This window comes from Neomonachus schauinslandi, chromosome 3 (genome assembly GCF_002201575.2).
Source record: "Neomonachus schauinslandi chromosome 3, ASM220157v2, whole genome shotgun sequence".
Taxonomy (NCBI): Eukaryota; Metazoa; Chordata; class Mammalia; order Carnivora; family Phocidae; genus Neomonachus; species Neomonachus schauinslandi.
The window spans coordinates 120,709,929-120,731,451 of NC_058405.1; the positions used below are offsets into that span (position 1 = coordinate 120,709,929).

Here is a 21,523-nt window from a genome sequence, read left to right on the forward strand (position 1 = left end):
CCTTAATAGGACTATAACGGTAAGCTTCATATTTTACTATCATTTTTTTAAAAAGCATGTGAGACGAGACTTTGGAGTAAAATTCTCACATTAATTCAACTCCCTTGGTCTTAGTAATGAGGGAAAGGATGCCAAGAAACATATAACCTTGGCCCAAAGTCACACAGTGGGCCTGTTGGAGGTGCTGAGAGTAGAAACCAGCATCTCCAGCCCCCTGACCACTGTTCCTGCCACCACCCAGCACACCCTCCCGTTACCCCCTTGTCTGTGGACTTCTATCTATACCAGACAGAGCAGAAGGAAGAGTTGAAAGCCAAATCTAGTCATTTGAAAGATACTGTTATAGGGGGATAAACAATGAGGGCCCAGAGTTTTATATGTATGCATATATGTGTAAATGTGTGTGTGTGATGTATCTATTTTGAGGGGCTAGAGTTAGCAATACTCCAGGGGGGAGGGAAATCATGATCCAATATTTGATACAAGATGCTCCTTTGACAGAAAAGGAAAAGATCACAGAAAACCTTAAAGCCTCTATATCCAGAAAACTGGTAAAGCAAGGAAAGAACTTCAACCAAGTTGAGACCCCGCCCTCAAAAAAACAGAAACAAAAACAAACCAGTTCATTTCTATGAGCTTTCTTCAAGCCAAAAGAACTACACAGTAAAATCAGTCCATACAGCTTTAAGTATGATGAGGCTACGTAGAAAGACCTCATCAGTAGAGAATTTCCCTGGCTCATCAGGTAATAAGAAATGAACAATATTTTGCCCTATGTGGTCACACTAAGGGAACCTCACCTCTCACATGAATCATATTGCGAAGGTGACTTTCAAATTTCTCTTATGATTAAATCCAATTTAATAAGTATTTACCGAGCACATAGCATGTGCAAGTACTGTCCTGAGTACTGCATGTGAAGGCAAAAACAATGGAAGTGATCCTTGTCCTCAGTGTACAATGGAATGGTATCACAGTTCATTTAACTCAAGGGCACTGATAAAGTGACTATTTGCATAGCCCAGCAATATCTAGAGCATTTTGCTCAATGAACCTGTGAGCCCACGAGAACGAGAAGGGGTGCCTGAACATGCCCTTCCTTTAATGAATCTCAGATCCCACATACTTCTTAGAGTATGTGCACCCGCCCATTAAGAGTCATTCCACTGTTTAAAAAAATGTACTTCCTGCACATCCCAGCTTCTAACGCAACTGACGCTTTATCTGTGGCTCAACCTGTCTGTTCCAGTGTCAGAGGGAAAAGTGGGACATTTGAAGGTAATTTTGACTGTGGATGAATCTTCACCTCATACTCTCATTATCGAATCACAATTCCACTAGTTAACTACCACATAAAGTACAGAACTGTGGTTAAGAGACACACTGCCCAGTGTGACTCTCAGCTCCACGATTTGACCTGATGAGTGATGCTAACCTCCCACCTTGGTCACCTCATCAGTTAAAACTAGAAAAACAAGAGTACCTACCCCCTTATGACTGTGGGGAAGCTGAAAGGAGAAAATGCACATGACGTACTTCAAACAGTGATTCCTGCACAGTAACGATCGTCGCTGTTACACATACGCATCTAACTGTGCCACAAGCTTGTGTGCGATCAGAGTTACAGCACAGCTGCAAAGTGAGGGGGTGCATAAATCCACTGGGAGAAACTGGAAGGGAACTGAGACACTGTGATGGAAGGAGGGGTGGTTGGAGTGTGGGGTGGGGATCATGCGTGATCAAGACCACGAACAACGGCACAGACACTTGAATGTTCATGGCGATCCCAAAAAGTGGCAAATATCCAAAGTGGCTGCCATCTGGGGATATTCGTAGAGAAAATCTGAGACTCCTTGGGACCCCAACAAATAAGGAGTCTGGAATGCCAGGCCCAGAAGGCACAAATGTTAGGCAGTGGAGGAGTCGTCAGAAACACTTTGAGGAGGATCTCAGCTACCGAACGAAAGATAACTCAGGGTGGCAAGATGGACTGGAGATGGGAGACCACCAGCAACGATATGAGCAAGGAGGCCTGGGTGACAGCTAGGGCCCCACAGGTAAGGCAAGGGGAGAAGACAACCGCAGAAACACACAACTCTAAGATGGAACACACCGCCATGCTTTAGACAACTGTTGAACTGTTCTTGGCAGACAACCTAACTCAGGTTTAATACTAAATTGGCAGTAACAGAATAGAAATAAATTCTGGCAATGATCTTCTGATGAGCCAAATCTCCTCCAATAGCCATGAAGTGGCCAACACTATCCTGTAGAGTCAATTTCTCTATAAACTTTATATCCACTATTAAAGAGGCACTCTGGGCAGCATTCATCATACATGTATTAGTATAAACACATTGAGAGAAACTTTCCAAAACCACACAAGTCAAAGGGAACAAGGACATTCTCATCCCTTATACCTCCACAGCAGTATTTCAATGGACTCTTCACAGATTTCACAAATGGTTCTAAGCTTTAGTTCCCAAATTAAAATGGATGCTAAATCCCTCTGTAAATCTGGGCTTTAAAAACCATGCCTAGTTTGAGGGAACGTGCATTTAATTACGATGTCCCTGGGAGCTGTGAATCTCTAGGAAATCGTCCAAAGAGCTTTCTTAGTTTGATTCAATAAATATTCAAAAAGGGTGCGGTAAGTAGAACAACGGATGAAGCCTTGAAGTGAACAATATGGGGTAAATTCTTGTTGCTTAAATAACAACCTACAGAATAAGAATTAGCAATAATGGTTTCATTTTCATCATCCAGAGAATCTTCAAACTCAGCTTCTTTGCAGATTTCAACAAGAAATTAGTGTTAAAAGAAAATTAAACATGATATAAATGCCGATGATTCCTATTATCACTTTTCAGGGGAGACTTGAAAATTCACACACACCAAATCGGAGAGGGCAAAGGTAGGCAATTATTTCTTTCTAGATAAAATTAATGAGGTGATTATCTTTGTACTTACCCAAAATATTTTCATGCCTCAGCATCACAGTGTTGTACAATTCTGTTTCCCTGAACCATGACTTCTCATCCCGGGAGGAGAAGATCTTCACAGCGACGTTCTCCCCTTGCCAACTGCCCCTCCACACCTCACCATACCTGCCTTTCCCTGGGGAGAGCAACACAGAGGTGACATGGGAGGGAGCCAATACATTTCTTGCCTGCAACTCTTACCCCCTCCCTTTGTGTACCTGAAAAAACTTAATCTGGGGATCTAAATAGCACAACCTTTTGCCTGTGAAGCCATACAAAGTAAGATGGAACCTGCCCCTCCAGCCACCCACTGCCATAGCAAATCCAACACCCTCAGTATCTACATTGTACAATTAGCTGCTAATTACAAGGTTTACAGTTAAATTCCTCTATCAAAAGGTATGAAACATATATGGTTTTTAAAAGCACACGGAAGTTATTAAAACTAACAAAATGGTACAGAGTATTCGATTCCAATGTGCTAAAAGCCAAAAAAAAAAAAAAAGCACATGTGGCTAAACTGAATAGCTGACTGGATTTCCTTCCCCTCATACGAGGTCAACGCGGACATTTTCATGGGAGTCCAAATTTGCGGACTTACATATGCATTTATGTTTTTCATAAGGGAGACGATTAAGTTTGAGATCTGTGTTCTGAAGGATCCAAAAAAATACACACACCACACACACACACAAAACAATGCTGTGGAGGAGACTGACAAGCAGCCACTACCTTCCCTAAAGGATTTCTTGGCAGCGGATCTATTTCAAAAGAGGATTTGCAGAGTCTTAAAACACATAATCCCAGAACAGTTCTGATTCCTGACACTGGTCATGGGTATTTGCTTGTCAGACAGCCCTTGGGATGCCGGAAGTGGGCCACACTGAAAGGGCCCCTTGGAGAAAGCATTTCCCAGATCTCGGTGACTCTAGTTTGTGATCAGCTCTGTGGGGTGCATGTCCCCTCCTGCAGCAGCAACACCACTGTCAGCCTGTCAGTGACATGCTCCCTCCTCCGTTCTTCTCCTTCACTACAGGTAGGGGGGATCAGGGAGGCTGGGAGGAGCAGGTAATTACCACAAGACTACGGGGATCAACACGGGGTATAATCAGGGTAAAGACGCACGCGGCACCTAGATAACGATGCAGCAGGAGATACACCTCGCAGGGCAGCAGGGCGTTCTCCCAGGCAAGGGGCTGCTGGGAGTCACGGCTCGTAATCAGCAGCTGCAGCACCACCTGCACACCCGTGAATACCGCTCTTTGCTCACAGACTAAGCCACGAGAACCCAAACATGGAGAAAGAAATCCCCTATCCAGGGGATTAGGTCCTGACACAAAATCAAAACCACTCAATCTAGACTCCCTCCTGACAAACAATGTCCCTATGAAATACCAATGACTAATCCAAAAGGATGTTAAATGTGGCCACTAAGTCATCATTGTAGGCTGCTGTCAGGTTGCAAAAATAGTATTTAGAGCAGGACTAATTTTAATACAGTCATAGCAATTGCCCAGCATTTGGAGTTCAAGATGAAGGCCAGTGCTAAGACACTACAAACAGGCTGCTGGGAAACAGTATGCTGAGCTTTTCCTGCCTTTGGTTACATTCTGTATCTTTATTTGCCCTTCGTCCTCATACAGTCTCATTAGGAAGGAGAGAAAAAAAATATCCTGGAGAATTGTATACATTACAATAAAGTTGCCTTAAATCTTTTTTTTTTTTTTTAAAGGAAACAGAGATGGATGTCAGGATAAGTAGACAGATTTAAAATAGAAACCTACTTCAATGGTTTTCAAATGCTTTTAAGTTGTCAAATGCTTTTTAGAAATGCAACCTTATTCAGAAGTTCCTAAAAACAGAAGCAGAACTGCCCAAACGTACAGGGCATGGAGCCCCCATGGGAATCCATAAAGTATCTGAAATTTGGGGGGTTCACGAATCACTATCTGGTAACAACTGATCGTGTCCAACTTTGAACCCAAAATGGTAACATACTATCCAAGCAGTTCATCACATACATTTTTATTCAAGGCTGTACCACATGAACACTAACTATAAGCTACTGAAATGGCATTGCTTTTATGAAAGTCTTTAGCACTGAACCAACAAAATGCTATAATTGAATTTACACGATTTCCAAAAATGCTCAAGCATATCTACACTACCAGAAACAGTATGTGTTTGTAAAGGTACAATACTGTTTTGCCCTTTGGACTCGGGTTGGGCTCTGCAAACTGGTACGGACATCGGCGGCTCTTTGAATGGTGAGTGGCCACGGGACAGGAGGGCAGGAGTAAGCAAGACAGGTAAGCAGCCCCTGTCACTGCCTTCTCACTCCTACCACAATACCCCTGTTCCTAAGCAAACTGGATGTCAGGCAGTACACGAGGACAACCCCGGTTGCACACAGTGGGCATATTTGGGGTGTTTCCATTTGTGTTTTCTCCGCTCACAGTCCACGGTGGAAGAGAAGCGTAGTTTGAGTGCAAGTGTCACCTGCAGGCACACAAGTGACCAGCGGGAGCCTCTTGCCTTTGCTCTGGGTCTGCGACCACTGGGACTGTGTCTGAGCCACACATCATGCTTCTCTTCCACCAGTGGTAAAGGCAGCTTACGATGTCCAGCTACCTCCCAAAAGCCAAGGATGGGACGACCGGAGCTGCCGTGAAAAGAAACCAGGAGAACTAGGAAGAGAGTGTGGAGACACGGCCAACCTATCACCACCCCCTGGGCATCCCTACATGCTGCCCAAAAAGAAATTAATGACAACTACCACGTGACTTGCAAATACCCGCCAAATACAAGCGAAACTAATAAAACTCAGGACTTCCCCTCCAAAAAAGGCATTTGTACCATCTTCCCAGAGGGCAACCAGCAATTTATAAACAAGCCATAAAAAGGCCACAAATTTTGACCCAGGAACCCCAACTCCTGGGAATTTATTTTGAGTACTCGAAAGGTGCAATGCGTGCAAAAGCTTTCTCGAGTAGTACTGTTACGATTCAGTGATCATTCAGAAGACCATCGTTACACAATCTTTTAAAATATTTGTGATGTGTACAGATATATGGAAATGTCTATGAGCTTAAAACTGAAAGAAGGGACATAAACTGTATACACATTATGAATGCATCTATATATAAACATGTTCCTAGATGGGGAAAATATGAGAGGCCATAGAGAAATGGATATTGCTCTTGTTTAAACAAAGCAATTATAAAGGTAGCTTTGGTAAATTTATCTCAGTATTTTTAAAGGCAGTGGGAGAGTGAGAGGGCTTGGAGAATTGCCATAGGCAAGTGTATTGTCCAAACGCCTACTCCCCTCAGATCGCTCAATGCCTGCAGCAGTTAGAAGCAGCAATGCTAATTCATTTCTCAGGCCTTCCTGTCATCCCAAAGGGTCTACTTGCAACTAGCCACACATTCCTTGGACAAGAATTCCAACAAGAGGAGGTGCTCCGACGCAAGTCACGGAGACCAGATACGGAGCCACACCGTCTCCTGTCATTTCACGAGCAACAGGTAACACAAGTTCCATCCTGCTTCTACAGCCACTGTTAACATTGCATACAACCCACAAAGAAGAGAAAAAAGAATTACCGACACACTCCAACAGTGTGATCTGACGAGCCACTGTTCTTTGTACCAGAAAAGGGAGACCAGAGCCGCTTCCTGACGTACATGAATGATCCAATAAATCCTGTGGTTCAAGACAAGGAGAAAAAGAAACTACTGAGAAACAGTTCCCAGTTTAGAGTACGAGCATGCATATCACTGTAACTCGCACGGAGAAGCCAATCCTGGATATGGGGCCCGTTAGTGTGCGTGGACCACTGGAGAAAGAACGGGTTTTCTTAGGAAAACCAGAAGCTGGCCCTTTTTATGATAGGTTTTCCTGAGGGATAAGTAGTCTTTTCTTGCATCCAGAGTTTTAGAATAAAAAAATATATATTAAAAAAAAAAAAAAAAGCTGAGTGGACAAGGTCAAAGATGCAAGTTAGAAAGTCCAAGAAGCAGGGCTGAGCGTAAGGGGAAACAGTAGAAAGAGGAGCAAGCAGAGCAGAAAGAGGGGAAGGGCCTTCAAGTCCAAGGCCTGGGCATAACTAACCACGTTCTGCTCTTCTCATAAGTATCTATGAAAAGATTCACTTTAGTTGACATGCCAACTAAGGAACTCTAACAAGGAACAAACAAATCAGGAATAAGGAACAAACAACTCTAATGTTGTTTCTATTGCAAAGGCTCCAGTGGCCACGTGGGTCATCTAGCTGGTACACTCAAGCAGAGGGGCCACCTGGACGGGTTACCCTTTAGGTAGGTGAGGAACAAAAGCATCACAAAACCTAACCCTCAGTGTCATTTCTAGGTGTGAATTATCTACAAATCAGAGAGGGGGGAAAAAAACAAAAAACAACAACAACATAAAACCATGCCCCAAACCTACTTCTAAAAATGAACATATTGTGAAAAAAATTCCCAATTAGTTCATTCGTTAAGTTCTTCCTTTTGATTCTCAGTGCAAGCCAAGGAGTAGATGTCTCTTTGTAACAGGAATGGATTATTTGGAACACACGGTATTGTGCCCATGGTGATGGTTGTAAGGTTTGGGTAGTGTTGAGCTAACATTCCCCAAAGCTCATTCTTTCCCAAACATTTTAGCTGACCTGTTAAAGCAATACATTGATTTGTGTGAATTTCATCTTTTTTTACTTACTCTGAGCACCACTGTGAAGTACTGTTGATCAGCAAAATTACCAAAATCTGAACATCCAAAGGAAGATATTTAGAATCCTTAAAAACCACAAAATGGATAATCAACAAGAAATTGAATGTAGATGAAGTAGTTTCACATCTCCCTAACCATCTCTTTTGCTGTTCTTTTTTCTCGTTATTCATTCACTTTTTTTGAGAGAATAATTCTGAAAATTAAACAAATGTTTTTTTCATAATGTATAATCGTGATTTTAAATCTAGTTCATAGACTTAAGGCAGGGGGTGGCTTCAGCCGAAGACTAACAAACATCTACTTCAACTTCTGGACCCCAAGGCTTCTTTTTCAATATAGGAGGCTGTTCAGTGAGATAGGCTTTGTTGAATTACATAAATGAGCATATCACTTAAATAAGAAAGTATATAGGCCAATAACGACAGCTTGTTTTAAACAGTGTTCTTTGCTGTGTTGTTATCGTGATATACTGTCCCCTAACATGGTTGAGTTGAGAACACTATTTTAGCATCCACTCCCATTCCTCTTCCAAACTTGGAGAAGCTACTTAAACAGTGATTTACACCAGATATCCCTATCATCAGCCATGGTGGTTAGCAGTTCTGGGGAATGGAATTCTGACTAATCTCCTTTAGAATCTTGCTTTGCTAAAGTTTTGCCAGGATTCAGCTTCTTATCTTGCTACTAACTCAATAAACTCACTGAATTTTCCTTAATATGGGAAACAAACTTCTAAGTACATTTCTAATGAAAAACTGTATTTCTCTACTTTGGGAAACAGAACATCCTCATCTCCTCTTTTCTCCCGTTCCGCCATACCACAATCTAAACAGGTAGGTAAAAGAAAGAAAACGAGGTTCCTTCCCGCTTCACATACACAAATGTACACCTGACTGGTGGCCCAAGGATGGGGAAGGTGGGAGGATGGGATATTTCTCAGCCTGTATCAGCCACCACCAGACGTTTTAACAACTCGCCAAGGTTGGTCCAAGAATAATACCTGAGCTACAGAGACTGGTGAGGGTGGGTCTTCTCCAGCAGAGAGGAAGCTGGAGAGCAAGCTTACCTGCAGACCTACCATACACTCATAAGCTTGTCGTCTAGCAGAACAAGACTTAATACGAGATGATCTTAGCTGACGCATGGCCAGGACATTAAATAACACTGGATCACATTAGAAAGTTACTACCTTGATGGTCTTCCATCAGATATGACAAGGAGAGTCTCGACTGGGTATCAGCCTGTCTTTAATACCTAACACTCACAAATCTTCACCTTTTTCAGAAGAGGCATCAGACTCAGCATAGGATCGCTTCAGAATGTTATCAGTTCTCTTTTGCATTTTATGGTAACCTATTTATAGCAAGTGGTTCCCTTTTCTCACTTAAAGTTTAAAGTTCCTTTCAAATTGACACTTGACAATTTTTAAAAGTAAAAAAAGGAAGACACTTTTTCATGTGATTTCATCATTGAAAAATATGCAAAAGAATAACTTTAAAACATATAAACACAACGGTGTCTGACCCTGAGCCATCCACAAGGGTAGCTACTAGCCACATATTAACTTTTAGCAAGTGAAATGTGGTTAGTCTGAACTGATATATGCTGTGAGTGTAACATATGCACCATATTTTTAAAACGTAGTTCAAAAAAAAAGAAAGAATGTAAAATAGCACGTTTATAATTCTTTCTGATTAATGATTATATGTTGAAATGGTAGTAACTATATACGTTAGGTCAAATATGTTGTTAAAATTAATATCACCTATGGTGGGGGGTTTTTAAACTTTTTTTTAAGTGGCCACTAGAAAATTTAAAATTACAGATGTGGCACACCTATTCCTGTTGGATAGCACTGATTTAACCAAAAGACTACACTCCACAAGGGGGCAGCACAGGAGCGTGAAAAGTTTAATAGCTGCTTTTTTTGGATGTCAAGTTTAAAGTCTTAAATTACAGGGTGTTAAAATAATCTAGAAGGGAAACTGATTTTAATATTAAGCAAAGGTGCTTTTTTTGAAAGCACTTTTATTGCTAAAGATAGAGTAACTGAGTTACTCCAAGGCCCCCCGCCCAAAATTATAGGCAACCGTTCTCTGCACCTTTTCCCTTATTCCCAAAAGAAAAATACCTACCAAGAATCCACTAAAATAAATCCCCTCCCTCGCTGAACATAAATGTCTGTCTAAAATAAATGTTCTCACATAGGGGAGACCAAACAGGTGCCAACATAGGCTTGCCTAGGACTCAAGTGACCAGTGGTATGTGTGCGCACTGTCCAGTCCCCAGCTACTGGTTAGCATCTCGCGGTGAAATTAAGAATGCATGTTTAGCCATCTTTGTTATGCTTGGGATTCCCTGGGGTCTCAAACTCACTGCTAAAGTGCTGTCTCCAACATTGGTGGTGATGAGCCCTTCGATGGTGCCGTACTCCACATCTCTGGGATTGAGGCGTTCTTGGTTGCGCCTTTTAAATTTTCGGAGAGCCACTCCCAGTAGGCAAGCTAGAAGGCATACTGCAAATACTACGGACAGAATAATGAGGCCGACCTCCAAGTGGAAATTCTGTGCTCCAGGAAAGGATTTCCCTGGAGATGGGGGAGAAAAGGAATGCAATTGGCTGTAAGGCTCACGGTTTACTTATTATTTAGCACAACCGATACCTAACGAGTAGCTCCTGAGCCTGACCACCTGGTCTCAAGTCACAAACTGTTAAAAACGAAAATACTTCCTAACACCTGGACAACGGCCTGGTCGTCTGAACCATTATTCATTTAGGTACAACTGGAGTTTGAAAAAATCCACCGAGAACCAACCATATTGATGCACATATGTGGAAGTACATTTATGATATGAAATAGTACTCTGGTACTACTCTTATTAATGCAGATTTGATCTGTACAAATGTTTTATCCTTAGCCCTTACAGACAGAGATTATGATGAAATATTCCTATGAGAAAGTGCTATCTGAGTCAAAAACAAATTACCCAATCTGTGGTCTCTCTCCTCAGTGTATCTTGGATGTCTACCACTGAATTCTCATTGATCTTTCCACATCACGATTTCTGCCTAGGAACCGATTCATTCATCTGTTCTTTTACTCACTTATTCAATATCCACTCACTCAAAACATTCATTCACTGATTCACTCACTCGCCTAATCACTCATTCACCCCCTCGCTCGGCATTATCACATTACCCATTCAAACATCCGTGCATTACCACTTGGGCAAATACACACAAAGACTTTCTACTTGCCTAGTGAGTTAAATAAAAAAATTTCTTGGTTGGATAGCGATGGTCCATAATTAAAAGGTCCCCAACCAATAATCATCTCTGAATGACAGACCCCTTAGGACATGGTGTCACCAAAAGCCCTGTTCTTCCTCACATAGGCCTCTTTCACGTCTCTGCCTCCTTCCACAATCCACAATCCTTCCGCAAGCCTGACAGCCTTTATACATGTCTTTTAACTTTCCAAATCCAAATTAATCAACGACTTGGCACATAATACCCGAAAGTACATGTCATTTGTACGATAAAGTGTAAAACTAATTATATACAACATTAAATTATAAATATGGTGCCTCCCTAATTGAATTAGAAATTCCTTAAGTAAAGAAAATAAATTTTCTATTACAACTCGGAGTCCTGCGAAGTGTTCTGCAGATTAGGAACTTTCCGTACTGTAGGTGTAACTTCTCTGTGAGTGCAGATACTTCTTCACGGCCATCCACTCCATTAATTACAATTTAATTCAAAAAGTTTAAGAGTAAAGTTTATTCCATCAGGTACCCTTTTAGTTTTAGCTATTTAAATACTTAATCTCTCTTTTAAAAATCTTCTTTTATTATTCAACCCCATTTGCATATCAGAATTAACATTTCCTATACGCCTTCAGGTCATCACCATAACTGAAATACTGCACAGCAGAATCCTGTATCAGTTTTTTTTTCCTTTTTCTTTTTTTCATTTTTCTCTCTCTTCTCCTGCTAGCTGACATTTCTGGCAGTGGGCGATCCTAGTAGCCTCTCCCACTCCACTTTTTTGGTTTGTTTCTTCTTTGGTGAGTGCAAAATTAAGTAATTACGCCAATTAAAAATGTACTATAGGTTAAGAGAATCAACTGGCTTGGAATGAGCCGACAAAGACTAAGGAACATTAATGTTTGTAGGGACTCTGAGATAGCAAATTAGGGCTCATTTTATGGGGTAACAGTTTCAGAGGAAGACTGATTTCCACTGGATTTGGAATCCATACACATACAACATAGAGAAGATTCCACATAAACTACAAGGTTCATGTGAAGTTGGACCCAGCTTCAAGATTCTGTGATGGTTCACTGGGAAATCAGATGTGGGAGCAAAGGTTAGTGAGGCTTTGTCTCCTTCCTCATAAAGAAGGAAACCTATTCCACTCAGCCACCAGAGGCTTATGTTTCGTTTTCCTTCCTACACACTCAACATCGAGATGAATATTCACCAAGCACAACTGTTTCAGAAATTATGAAATCATGGCTCCTGAAGAGAAAGAGGAGCTGTTCACCTGCACATGATTACCAAGAGAGATCTAGCCAGCCAAGCCATCCCCAAGATAGCCATTACCTTGCTCACTTACGCAAAGATATCTATCCTCCCTTTAGACTCCAAAAGGCCATGCCTTTCCCTTCCTCACCTACAGCTACCTTTCTTGTCACTCATGGCCTCTAGTTCAAAGAGTAGGAGGAAAGCCTCGTGGCTATTTCCATCTTTAACCCACACAGAATCAGAACACCACCAAGAGAAACCCTTGGTCTAGAAATAGAAAAGTCCATGGGAACCTTTAGTGGGCAGCTGGGCCGTGATGTTCCTGTTACACCAGTCCCCTTGGCAGCACTCCACAGCTTGGCCAGGTGATGGTGGGGTCTTACAGGTCATCTTCCCCTGCTCATAGACCTGGAAGCAGCCTTTCTGGTAGACATGGAAGCCGTCATTTATGCTCAGTGAGGAAAAGCACTGCTGGCCTTCACAATGGTCCTCACTCCCACAGGAGAGGCCTTCACACACACACATGTAAAGTTTGGGGTTCACCTTGGGCTTCTCATCTGCAAAAGAGCAAGAGGAAGGAAAAAAAAAATCACTACATGGGTTTTATTCCCATCAGGAGAACAAGACAGCTTCTCCAAGACCATTACAACACATTTACCAAACAGAAAGTCAGGCCAAGAATCATCACTGGCCATAATCTCCACATTTTGTTACATCTCTCACTTGACCAACCACCAAATAATAATCACCTCTCAATATATGAGTGCATTTATATGAGCTGTGTACTCTTTTAGATCATACCACGCCAAAGAATGGTTATCATATACCCACATGCTTCTGACAATGAACTTCCCCCACTGCGGTTTTCACGTTATCTTTGGCCAAATGGGCTCTCACATCCCAATTTTCTTGCATCAAAATAAAATGTTCTTCCAGGACATAATGCTCATCAGCTTTATTTTATGTTTAAAAAAAAAAAAAAGGCTCCTAAATATATGGCAATTGTTAATATCAGGTCCTGGCAACTCCATACTAATCCATCAACTTGTAATACAAGGAATGCTGGTGTTCCTGCCGTTATCTGTAATTTACCAGTATAATCGAGAGTTTCCAAGGACGCAGCCTATAATTACAAATACCTCTTACCAATATTTGCAGCTAGATGCCTAGACTAATTTTTCAGTGGTAGTAACACTCAAGTTTTCATGTCGATTACAAAGGAAATTCATATCTGCTTCCGCATTTTTGACTGGCAGAAAAAAACTGGCACCGATTATTGAAGATGAGCGTACCAGGAGACAGAGGGAACAGAACAATGTTTTAACAGTGAGGTAACAGGTAGGACCACAGGAGCTGTCCACACCCACTAGGTCCAAGGTGCAATGGAAAGAGGCAGAAACGTACTATCCATAGTGAAGCACACCTAATTGGACCTCCTAATTATCTTCTTCAGGAAACACTCATTTGCAATCTCATTTTTCAAACCACTCTTTCTTTTCCCTTCCCTTGTTAGAATGATCAGTTCAGACTTGCTGGTCCCAACAGTTTGCACTAGTCGGGAAGAAAAGTGAAGACAGAATGTAAACAGCCAAGCCCTAGAGGTTCTGAAGCAGCATTCATATAAAGAAATTCAGCTTTCAGAAGCTTGCTCCGAAGGCCTATGGCACAGACTGACTGCCTTCCCATTCTCGAACCCTCTGTGGCAGGTCTGTGAGGTAACTGCTTCTTTCTTAAAATAACAGGTCGGATGGCTGTGCTTTCAAGAGGAGACCTTAAGGTAAGGTCTTTGAAAATGTCAAGTTCATTTACACAGATTTGTGTGGGTGTGTGTAGAGACGTGGGTTATCTCAGAAAGAGAGAAATGTTCTTAATCTTTCTTCCTCCCTCTTCAAAGAAGTGAAAAATAGTTCACTACCCACTGTAATGTGGGTGCCTCATCCCACAGAGTAAGTGCATGCAGACACACAGACACAAGCCTTCTATTTATAATTGACTTGCTAGTTCTTTTGAAAACCACAAGGGGCTCATCCAAGAGCAAAGACATGCCTGAAAGCAGAAAATCCAAAATAGCCGCTGACAGTCTCACCCCCGAGAATCAAGAGCCTCAGACATTTTTAATGAGCAAAAATTTTAATGAGCCAGAAGATAGTCTTTATTTTCCCTGCCTAGAGAAATTCCAGCACCAATCTATTTCTATGAGGATGAGAAACATATATATCTGTTGACATAATCCAGCAAAAGTTTACACTTCCCAAAAGTGAGTTGAAAGATAATATTTCTAGGGAGTCTAGACATGCTTGCCACTCTTGAATGGCACAGAGCTGGGCTGAGGGTTGCCAACTATGCTGTCCAACAGGTGATGACTCTTTGGAGGGAAATGGATAGGCAGGGTAAGGGGGAGAGTTAATGGTGTCACGTTGATTTGTTTGTGACCTACAGCAGGGAATTTATAATACTATATTTTAAAACCATGCAATAATGCATTTATGAAAATTTGAAACACAAACATATATTTTTAAAATCCTAAATATTTTCAAAGGTCATAGATATCCAAAGATACATACTACCACATTGAAGAGGTTGTGTCTGTTGACGCTGGGTTGGGGCTGAGGGGTCAGGGGATAGGATGAAGGGGTAAAATGAAAGCCATGTAAGAGAGTAGCTGTTCATGGACTGATAATGGACTGAGGAGTATGGATTACTCAACTCGCTGCACCTGTGGTCCATTAGGCGCAACCACAGACAGGTAACGCTAGACAACAGAGGCCTTGCTCACCATCGAGCCTATGGAAATGGATGGTCCAGGTACAAAACAATTAATGACATCGTGTGTTTATAATAAAAAATGTAAAATTAAAAAAAAAAATAAGATAACAACAATAATAATTCCTTTCATGTGCTCTCAGACTGAACTCTGCTTTTAAAATCAGAGCCCTTAGGGTCCCCGGCTGGCTCAGTCGGTGGAGCATACAGCTCTTGATCTCAGGATCGTGAGTTCAAGCCCCAAGTTGGGGGTAGAGCCTACTGAAAAAATAAATAAATAATTAATATATAAATAAAATTAGAGTCCGAACTGAACTCTAGCTCCACAGACATAAGATGTGGACTGCCCTTCCAAGGTTCCTATCGTTTGACAGGATGTGGGGATGGTCTGACAGATGTCTGGAATGTAACCTAAAGAATTTTGCCAGAACTGAGCAGCCTCAAGTAAATACCATCTTCAGGAAAAGTCAACTCACTATACCCAATTCTGCAGTGCACACAGGCATCACGGGTTATAAACTGCAATCAGATCTTATCCTGTGGGGATCATAAACTAAGTCCAAGGGATTCATTCATTTACTAAACACTCTCCCTGAATCTTTATATCCCTTCACTAGTTGTACACCAGTGGCCTGGGGTTGACTACCTTTAAACAGGTCATTCTTCTTAAGGTGTCAAAAACTAGAGTTTTCATAGCCTCACCTCCACAATCCAGAAAAAGAAAAAAGGGGAAGAAAGATGGTTGTTAATGATACATGGTAATTAACTTAATTTCTGCTATGAAGAACCATGAGCTCAGTCCAGCAGTTAGCTAATGGGAAAAGTACAAAGCCTTCACCAGCTTCACTTCCAGTTGTGCTTCTCACCAACATTTAATCTTCTTAATTTGTATATTTCCATGTAACTAATTAGCAGAGGCCCTTCATGAATCTCTTCTTTATATACCACCAAGTATAAATGAAGACCCTGAATTCATAAGTCTGTAAGAATGACCACATGTCCCACGCACATGCCTGCACGCACGCACACATTAGTTAAATGCCACTTTGGCAGCTTCATCCAACAGAGTGGATTAGTGGAAGAGATGCCAAAAAGATTTCTGAGCTAGGATTACTGATTCAACAAAGAGGGTTAAAAGCAAGGTAGGAGCATTTTCCTATCTTAACATCCACAATTCTAAGAACGCAGCAGGCCCCAAAATGCCCATGACTCACTGTTTTAGTCTCGTCAAAATTTAGGAATAACCATAACATGTGTGAGCTTGTGATATTTTATTTGGAGCGCGTTGGAGGGGGGCGGGGGTGGCGCACAGGATCCAAGAGTGATCACAAAATCCCTTGTAGGGCCACAGGTAAGAGTCTGGACCTTTAATCTCTCAGACAGTGATAGGCATAGCGTACACATCGAGACGTACCAAGACATGGATGGTCACCTTCAGTGACTGATTTTCAACAGGACAGACAGGAAGCGCCACATCTGATATGAAGTACTTTACACTTTGCCTGTGCAAATAACTAGGAAGTGCCCTGGCAGAGAAGGCAGCCAGTCTACGCCACCTAATTGACATTCATTTAAATAATTCAGTAATTTAAATGTCAAGCCAGAGGTATTCCCTGTCTGCAAGGCTCACCCACATTGTTTGTTCTAAAAGGCACCTCCCAGCATTACTCAGTGTTATGGCTGGCACTGTATGCCCTTTGTATCACCAGAGCCGGGTCCTTGTGAACACACTCGCAGCCCGGGTCTGACTGGAAGCAGCAGGGAGTCCTCGACTCCCAGCCAGTCTGGGAGGATTAGGGGCGGGCTCCACAACCAGAGGCCCAGGCTCAGGATCCCAAATCTTTTCAAAGATCCTTCTTGTTCTGGGCGATACTCAGCTCATCATCTGGACACACCTACTCTGGTAGCCTAACCGTAGACTGTCACAGGAAGAGGCAGAGCAAAGAGCATTGTGGACTTTTTTTTAAGAATGTTCACAGTTTGGGATAATCTTATACCTCAGAGTAAAAGTATTTACATTTATGTTTTACTTTATTTATTTATTTTTAAGATTTTATTTATTTATTTGACAGAGAGAGAGAGCACACAAGCAGGGGGAGCAGGAGAAGCCGACTCCCTGCTCAGCAGGGAGCCCGTCATGGGGCTAGATCCCAGGATCCTGGGATCACAACCTGAGCCGAAGGCAGACGCTTCACTGACTGAGCCACCCAGGTGCCCTTCGCATTTGTGGGACTTGACAAATCGAAGCACAACACTATGGGCTTATCCTCAACGTTCTGTCATGCACTCCATAATACTTTAAAGCATTTAAACTGATTATCATTCTAAATGGTGCACAAAACCTCATATTTCCCACTAAAGTCTGACACGAAAGACAAATGAGAAAACGCTACAAGTAAACCAGCCTGCAGCTATGACCCCAGAGGTTGGCAAAAGAAACAGACTGAATTTCTTAGAACTCACCTCAAAGCAGCACAAATAACAATGTGGTGATTAGACTATTCTTATAAAAGTCGTATAGTTCAGAATTTTACAGGCTAAAAAAAAACGAACCCCAAACATCCCTGGACTCTTTCCAACAGCATAAATGATTCATTCATTTGAAATGACAGCTTATATTAGGCTTATAGATATGGGAGTCCTTCCATGGCCTCCTAATCCAAGAGCACAGCTTGGCACTTCTCCAGAATCGGAAAGCATTTCAGATCTCTGGCATTAAACAAAGGCTCAGTGATGGATTTTGCAATGCCAGGTATCACTGCCAGAAGCCTGCTCCTAAGACAGAAACACAAAGGTCAGTCTGGAACGCCTCGTGAAGGGCATTTGATGGTTTGGCAAGAAGGCAAGCTATATGCTCGGGAATACAGTACACCAGGAGCCTAAATACTCTCATTATAAAACACCCATTTAGGGAACCCAAATCACTTTTTTTTTTTTTTCCCTGATCAGAGAAACCAATACTTGGCAAAGTTGTAAAGCCAAGAAGAAAACATATTCCAGGAGTTAAGAAAGATAAAACAGGATCACATATAAATTAGAATAACAACAACAAAAAATGATTGCAGGATTCCCAAGATTTTGAACTGATGATGGCTACAAATGTGCCCTTCCTCCAGCGTTCTGAAACTGAGCAAACGGCATCCCCATTCAGATGTAGTCCTCTCTGCCTGCCATGATTCTTGAAATACAGACGGGGTGGTTCATGTGGCCAGAAGTCCTAGTGGAGCTGATCTCTACCTCTTTAGGCTCCCCTCATCACCCCTCCATTTTTGGAAGGCCTCTCTTGCTCTAGGATGTCAGGCCCTTTAAGTATGTAATTTCCTCCACAGGTAAGGCTTCACTCCCTCCCTGCCAACACCCCATTTACCTAGTTAGCATCTGCCTTCCCTTCGGAGAAGCCTTTGTTCATACCCTCAGATTTAAAGTAGGAACCACCTGCATACACTCCCATGCATGTGTCTATCTGGCTACTGAATGTCCAAGTCTTTCCTCCAGACTAGGAGCACCATGAGGGTAAGAACTGAGCCTATTCTGCTCACTGTTACATACCCCACCTGCCTCAGCAATTGACAGGAGTACAAGCCTGATGAGTATTTGCTTCAGAATGAATTTTCTCCTCACAGAAAGGATTTAGAGGTGGGAAGAGACATGATGCTGGTTTTCAGAGCAGACTGAGCCTATAAAGTCTTTAAATGTCAGCAGAGATCTTAAGGCAAGGCTTAGTCACTGAGCCAGCATGTCTGTGCAAACCACTTCTTCCTAGAGGAGCTCGCCATAGAGTCACATCTGTTCACCTACTCCGGCTTACAAGTGTAGAAAATTAATACTTGTTGTGGTGCAGTAGGTGTTCTGTTTGCCTGTTTGTCTGTTAGAAGAAAGAGGTAAAATACAAGCGTCCCTAAAACAAGGAATTACTTAATACATTAATAGAACAGCAGGGCTTTTCTGGATGGTCCTTCCTTGGATGGCTGATGTGAGGACTTTGGGCTACTACAATGCGAAGGTGACCAGAACGATTGACACGTCATAAGCGCCCTGACTTCTACCACATGAGGGGAGTCATGCAGGACTCGCCTGCTTGGCAGTGAGAAAGATGCCCCCTGGTATTTGCTGCCATTTTCCTCCTCTAGGTGAAAGTAATGGCGTTTTCAGCAGGGAGTGAGGAAGAGTGAATTACATCATTTTCCCCTTCTTGCTTTGCTGAAGGTGATAAGGATTCCCAAGTCATCCTGCATTTGAACTGCTGAAGCTGAGAGGGGGGGTGAAAAAAGTGCCATCTGTTTATTTTGTGTCTGGGCTGACTCCTTGTCTCTGAAATAATCCCTGTAAATTAAGCCCTAATGCAGCAGCCGCACCTTCTATTTCAAAGCCAAAAACCTGGTCTGTGTTTAAGTGACTAACAAGTTAAAGAACATTGTGGGGTACTGACCTAAGACAATATTGGTCTGTCTTTTCCGTGCTTTTTATGGTTCCCAGAATGTAGCAAAGACATGGCTTTAACACTTGCACCATGTCTATGAAGCAACTCTTTAACAGGGGGAAAATAATGACCTATTTCTTCATTGTGTCTTCAAACTTCGTGACTCTCTGCTTCAGAGAAATAAATGGCTACAAGGCCTAATGGAAATTACCTACTAAGGAATTCCTTTAAAGACCAGGAAATATCCCCACCCCATATATTGACAATGCCCAGGTCTGAGCGAAGCTCCACTTAAAGGAAGAGTAAGAGAGAGTACCACAGCCCGAGGGTGAAGAGAAAAAGACCCGGTGAATTATAATAAACATTTCAGGGAAACCATTCCTGTTTGAGCTTTGAAGAGAACCAGCGATGTAGTCCCATCTATCCAATGTTGAGGCTGGAAGCTCTGTTCACAGTGTGGGAAGAGGTGTGCCTGACTCATGTGGGTTGTCTCTCAGCGATCCACCGGCTAACGAGGGAGTGCATGCCTTGCTCCAGTGAGGGTTTCCTAGCCAGGCTCTGTATGGAAAATTCTGGTGTTAGGAAACCTTAACCAAGGGCTCCACATGGGACAGGACAGTGGAGAAGGAACTACAGGGCGGCTTCAGCGCAAGGCTCCCCCCCTCTACCTGCCCTTCTGTGCCCTACCAGTAATCGGGCCTTCAGGGTTGCCAATCTTTGCTCTACTTACCAGCAGCAAATCACCACCACACCCTCACACCCTTTCTGGAAGCTTTCAAACCACAGAGATAAATCTTTCAGAAGATGGGCAGGGCTACAATTTGTTGGACAACAGTCTTAGGATGCCAGCCTCTAGGCACTGCAGCACCCAAAGCCAAAGGTATAAATGTCCAGAATTAGTTAAATTCCTCCTCTCTAGCTCCCTACTCTACCCCACCCCAGAAAAAAAGCACAGAAGGAATAAGGTGCTTGCTAGACTATTTGCTCCCAACCTGGATGAAGCCCAAGAGATTAAGATATCCAAGAGTGAAAAACAAGGGCACCGATCAAACCTCTGATACTGCTACTTCCCTACCCCTAATTTCCCAACTCACATCCTAAGGCCCTACCAGGCCCAGAACACCATGCAAGGTTAATTACCAGAAGCATCCCATGCCTCCAATCCCATGAATACATGCCTTGTGCATCTGTATGCCAGCCTTTAACTTGATCTTTGCTTTGTATGTATTCTTTCCACTATCAGTCTAATTAATATGGTCCACAAGAATTCACTAATTCCCAAATTCAACACTTAAGAAGACTGGCTTATTAGTCATAGACTAAAGGGTCCTAGAGTCACCATGACATAGGTGAGTCTGGGTCATTTTGAGCTTTTTCTTTTTTACCCCTGAGCCCACAGAAACGCTCCGGGTGCCTACACTCAAAAGTAGATACCAAAAGCATTTTTTTTGAGATTGCTGTGAACCAGAACTGGCTTTTCAAACACTCGTTCCCTCCCCCACCCTCCACCCCCACCAATCTCTGTGGCACAGCACACCATTTCCAGCTTCCACAATCATCTTGGACCTTGGCAGAAGAAAGGCAGCTAAATCTGAGATGTGTCACGAGGCCACTGGCTGGGGAGCAAGAATATCTAAACACAAACTAAGCCGAAAGCACCAGGCCAGAGTTTCCACAGATTCCCATTGGCTCCTGTAGCTGCAGGGCACTGACAGCCTAAAGATAACCCAAGTATCTACGAAGGGCCACTTTTAAATAGTAGCTTTAATACCATCAGTCATTTCAGAAGCATTTCCTTCCAGAGCCCGCTTCCATCCACACTGACATGCCAACCGTGCCCAACAATGGCAAGCCCGCTGAAGAGATGAAAGCCCAGAAGGCAATGGAAGGAGTCCCAAAGGGGAACAGACAGCCCCATAACCTGCTGTGATTCTATTCTATGCCCTCATTTGGACTGCTGAGAAAGAAGAATCTAGCAATGAGACACCTTGTAGAGGTGATCTACTGACAATCACGGGGGATTAAAGAACAGGTAGAAAATCAAACAAAATAGTTTAAGCCAACGCCTCCCCGTCCTAAAACTGAGGCAATGTAAACCATG

General features: G+C 42.6%; 1 protein-coding gene across 1 annotated transcript in view; it reads right to left on the reverse strand.

Annotated features, from left to right (window-relative positions):
• The window catches only part of ACVR1 (activin A receptor type 1), a 73,760-nt gene that overhangs the window by 28,390 nt on the left and 23,847 nt on the right, over positions 1–21,523 (reverse strand). The window contains exons 3-6 of the mRNA XM_021702709.1: positions 12,533–12,796; positions 10,089–10,300; positions 6,587–6,686; positions 2,971–3,117 (exon numbers count right to left, since the gene is read on the reverse strand). Coding sequence (XP_021558384.1) covers positions 2,971–3,117; positions 6,587–6,686; positions 10,089–10,300; positions 12,533–12,796 — 723 coding nt within the window. The remainder of the gene's footprint in view (positions 1–2,970; positions 3,118–6,586; positions 6,687–10,088; positions 10,301–12,532; positions 12,797–21,523) is intronic.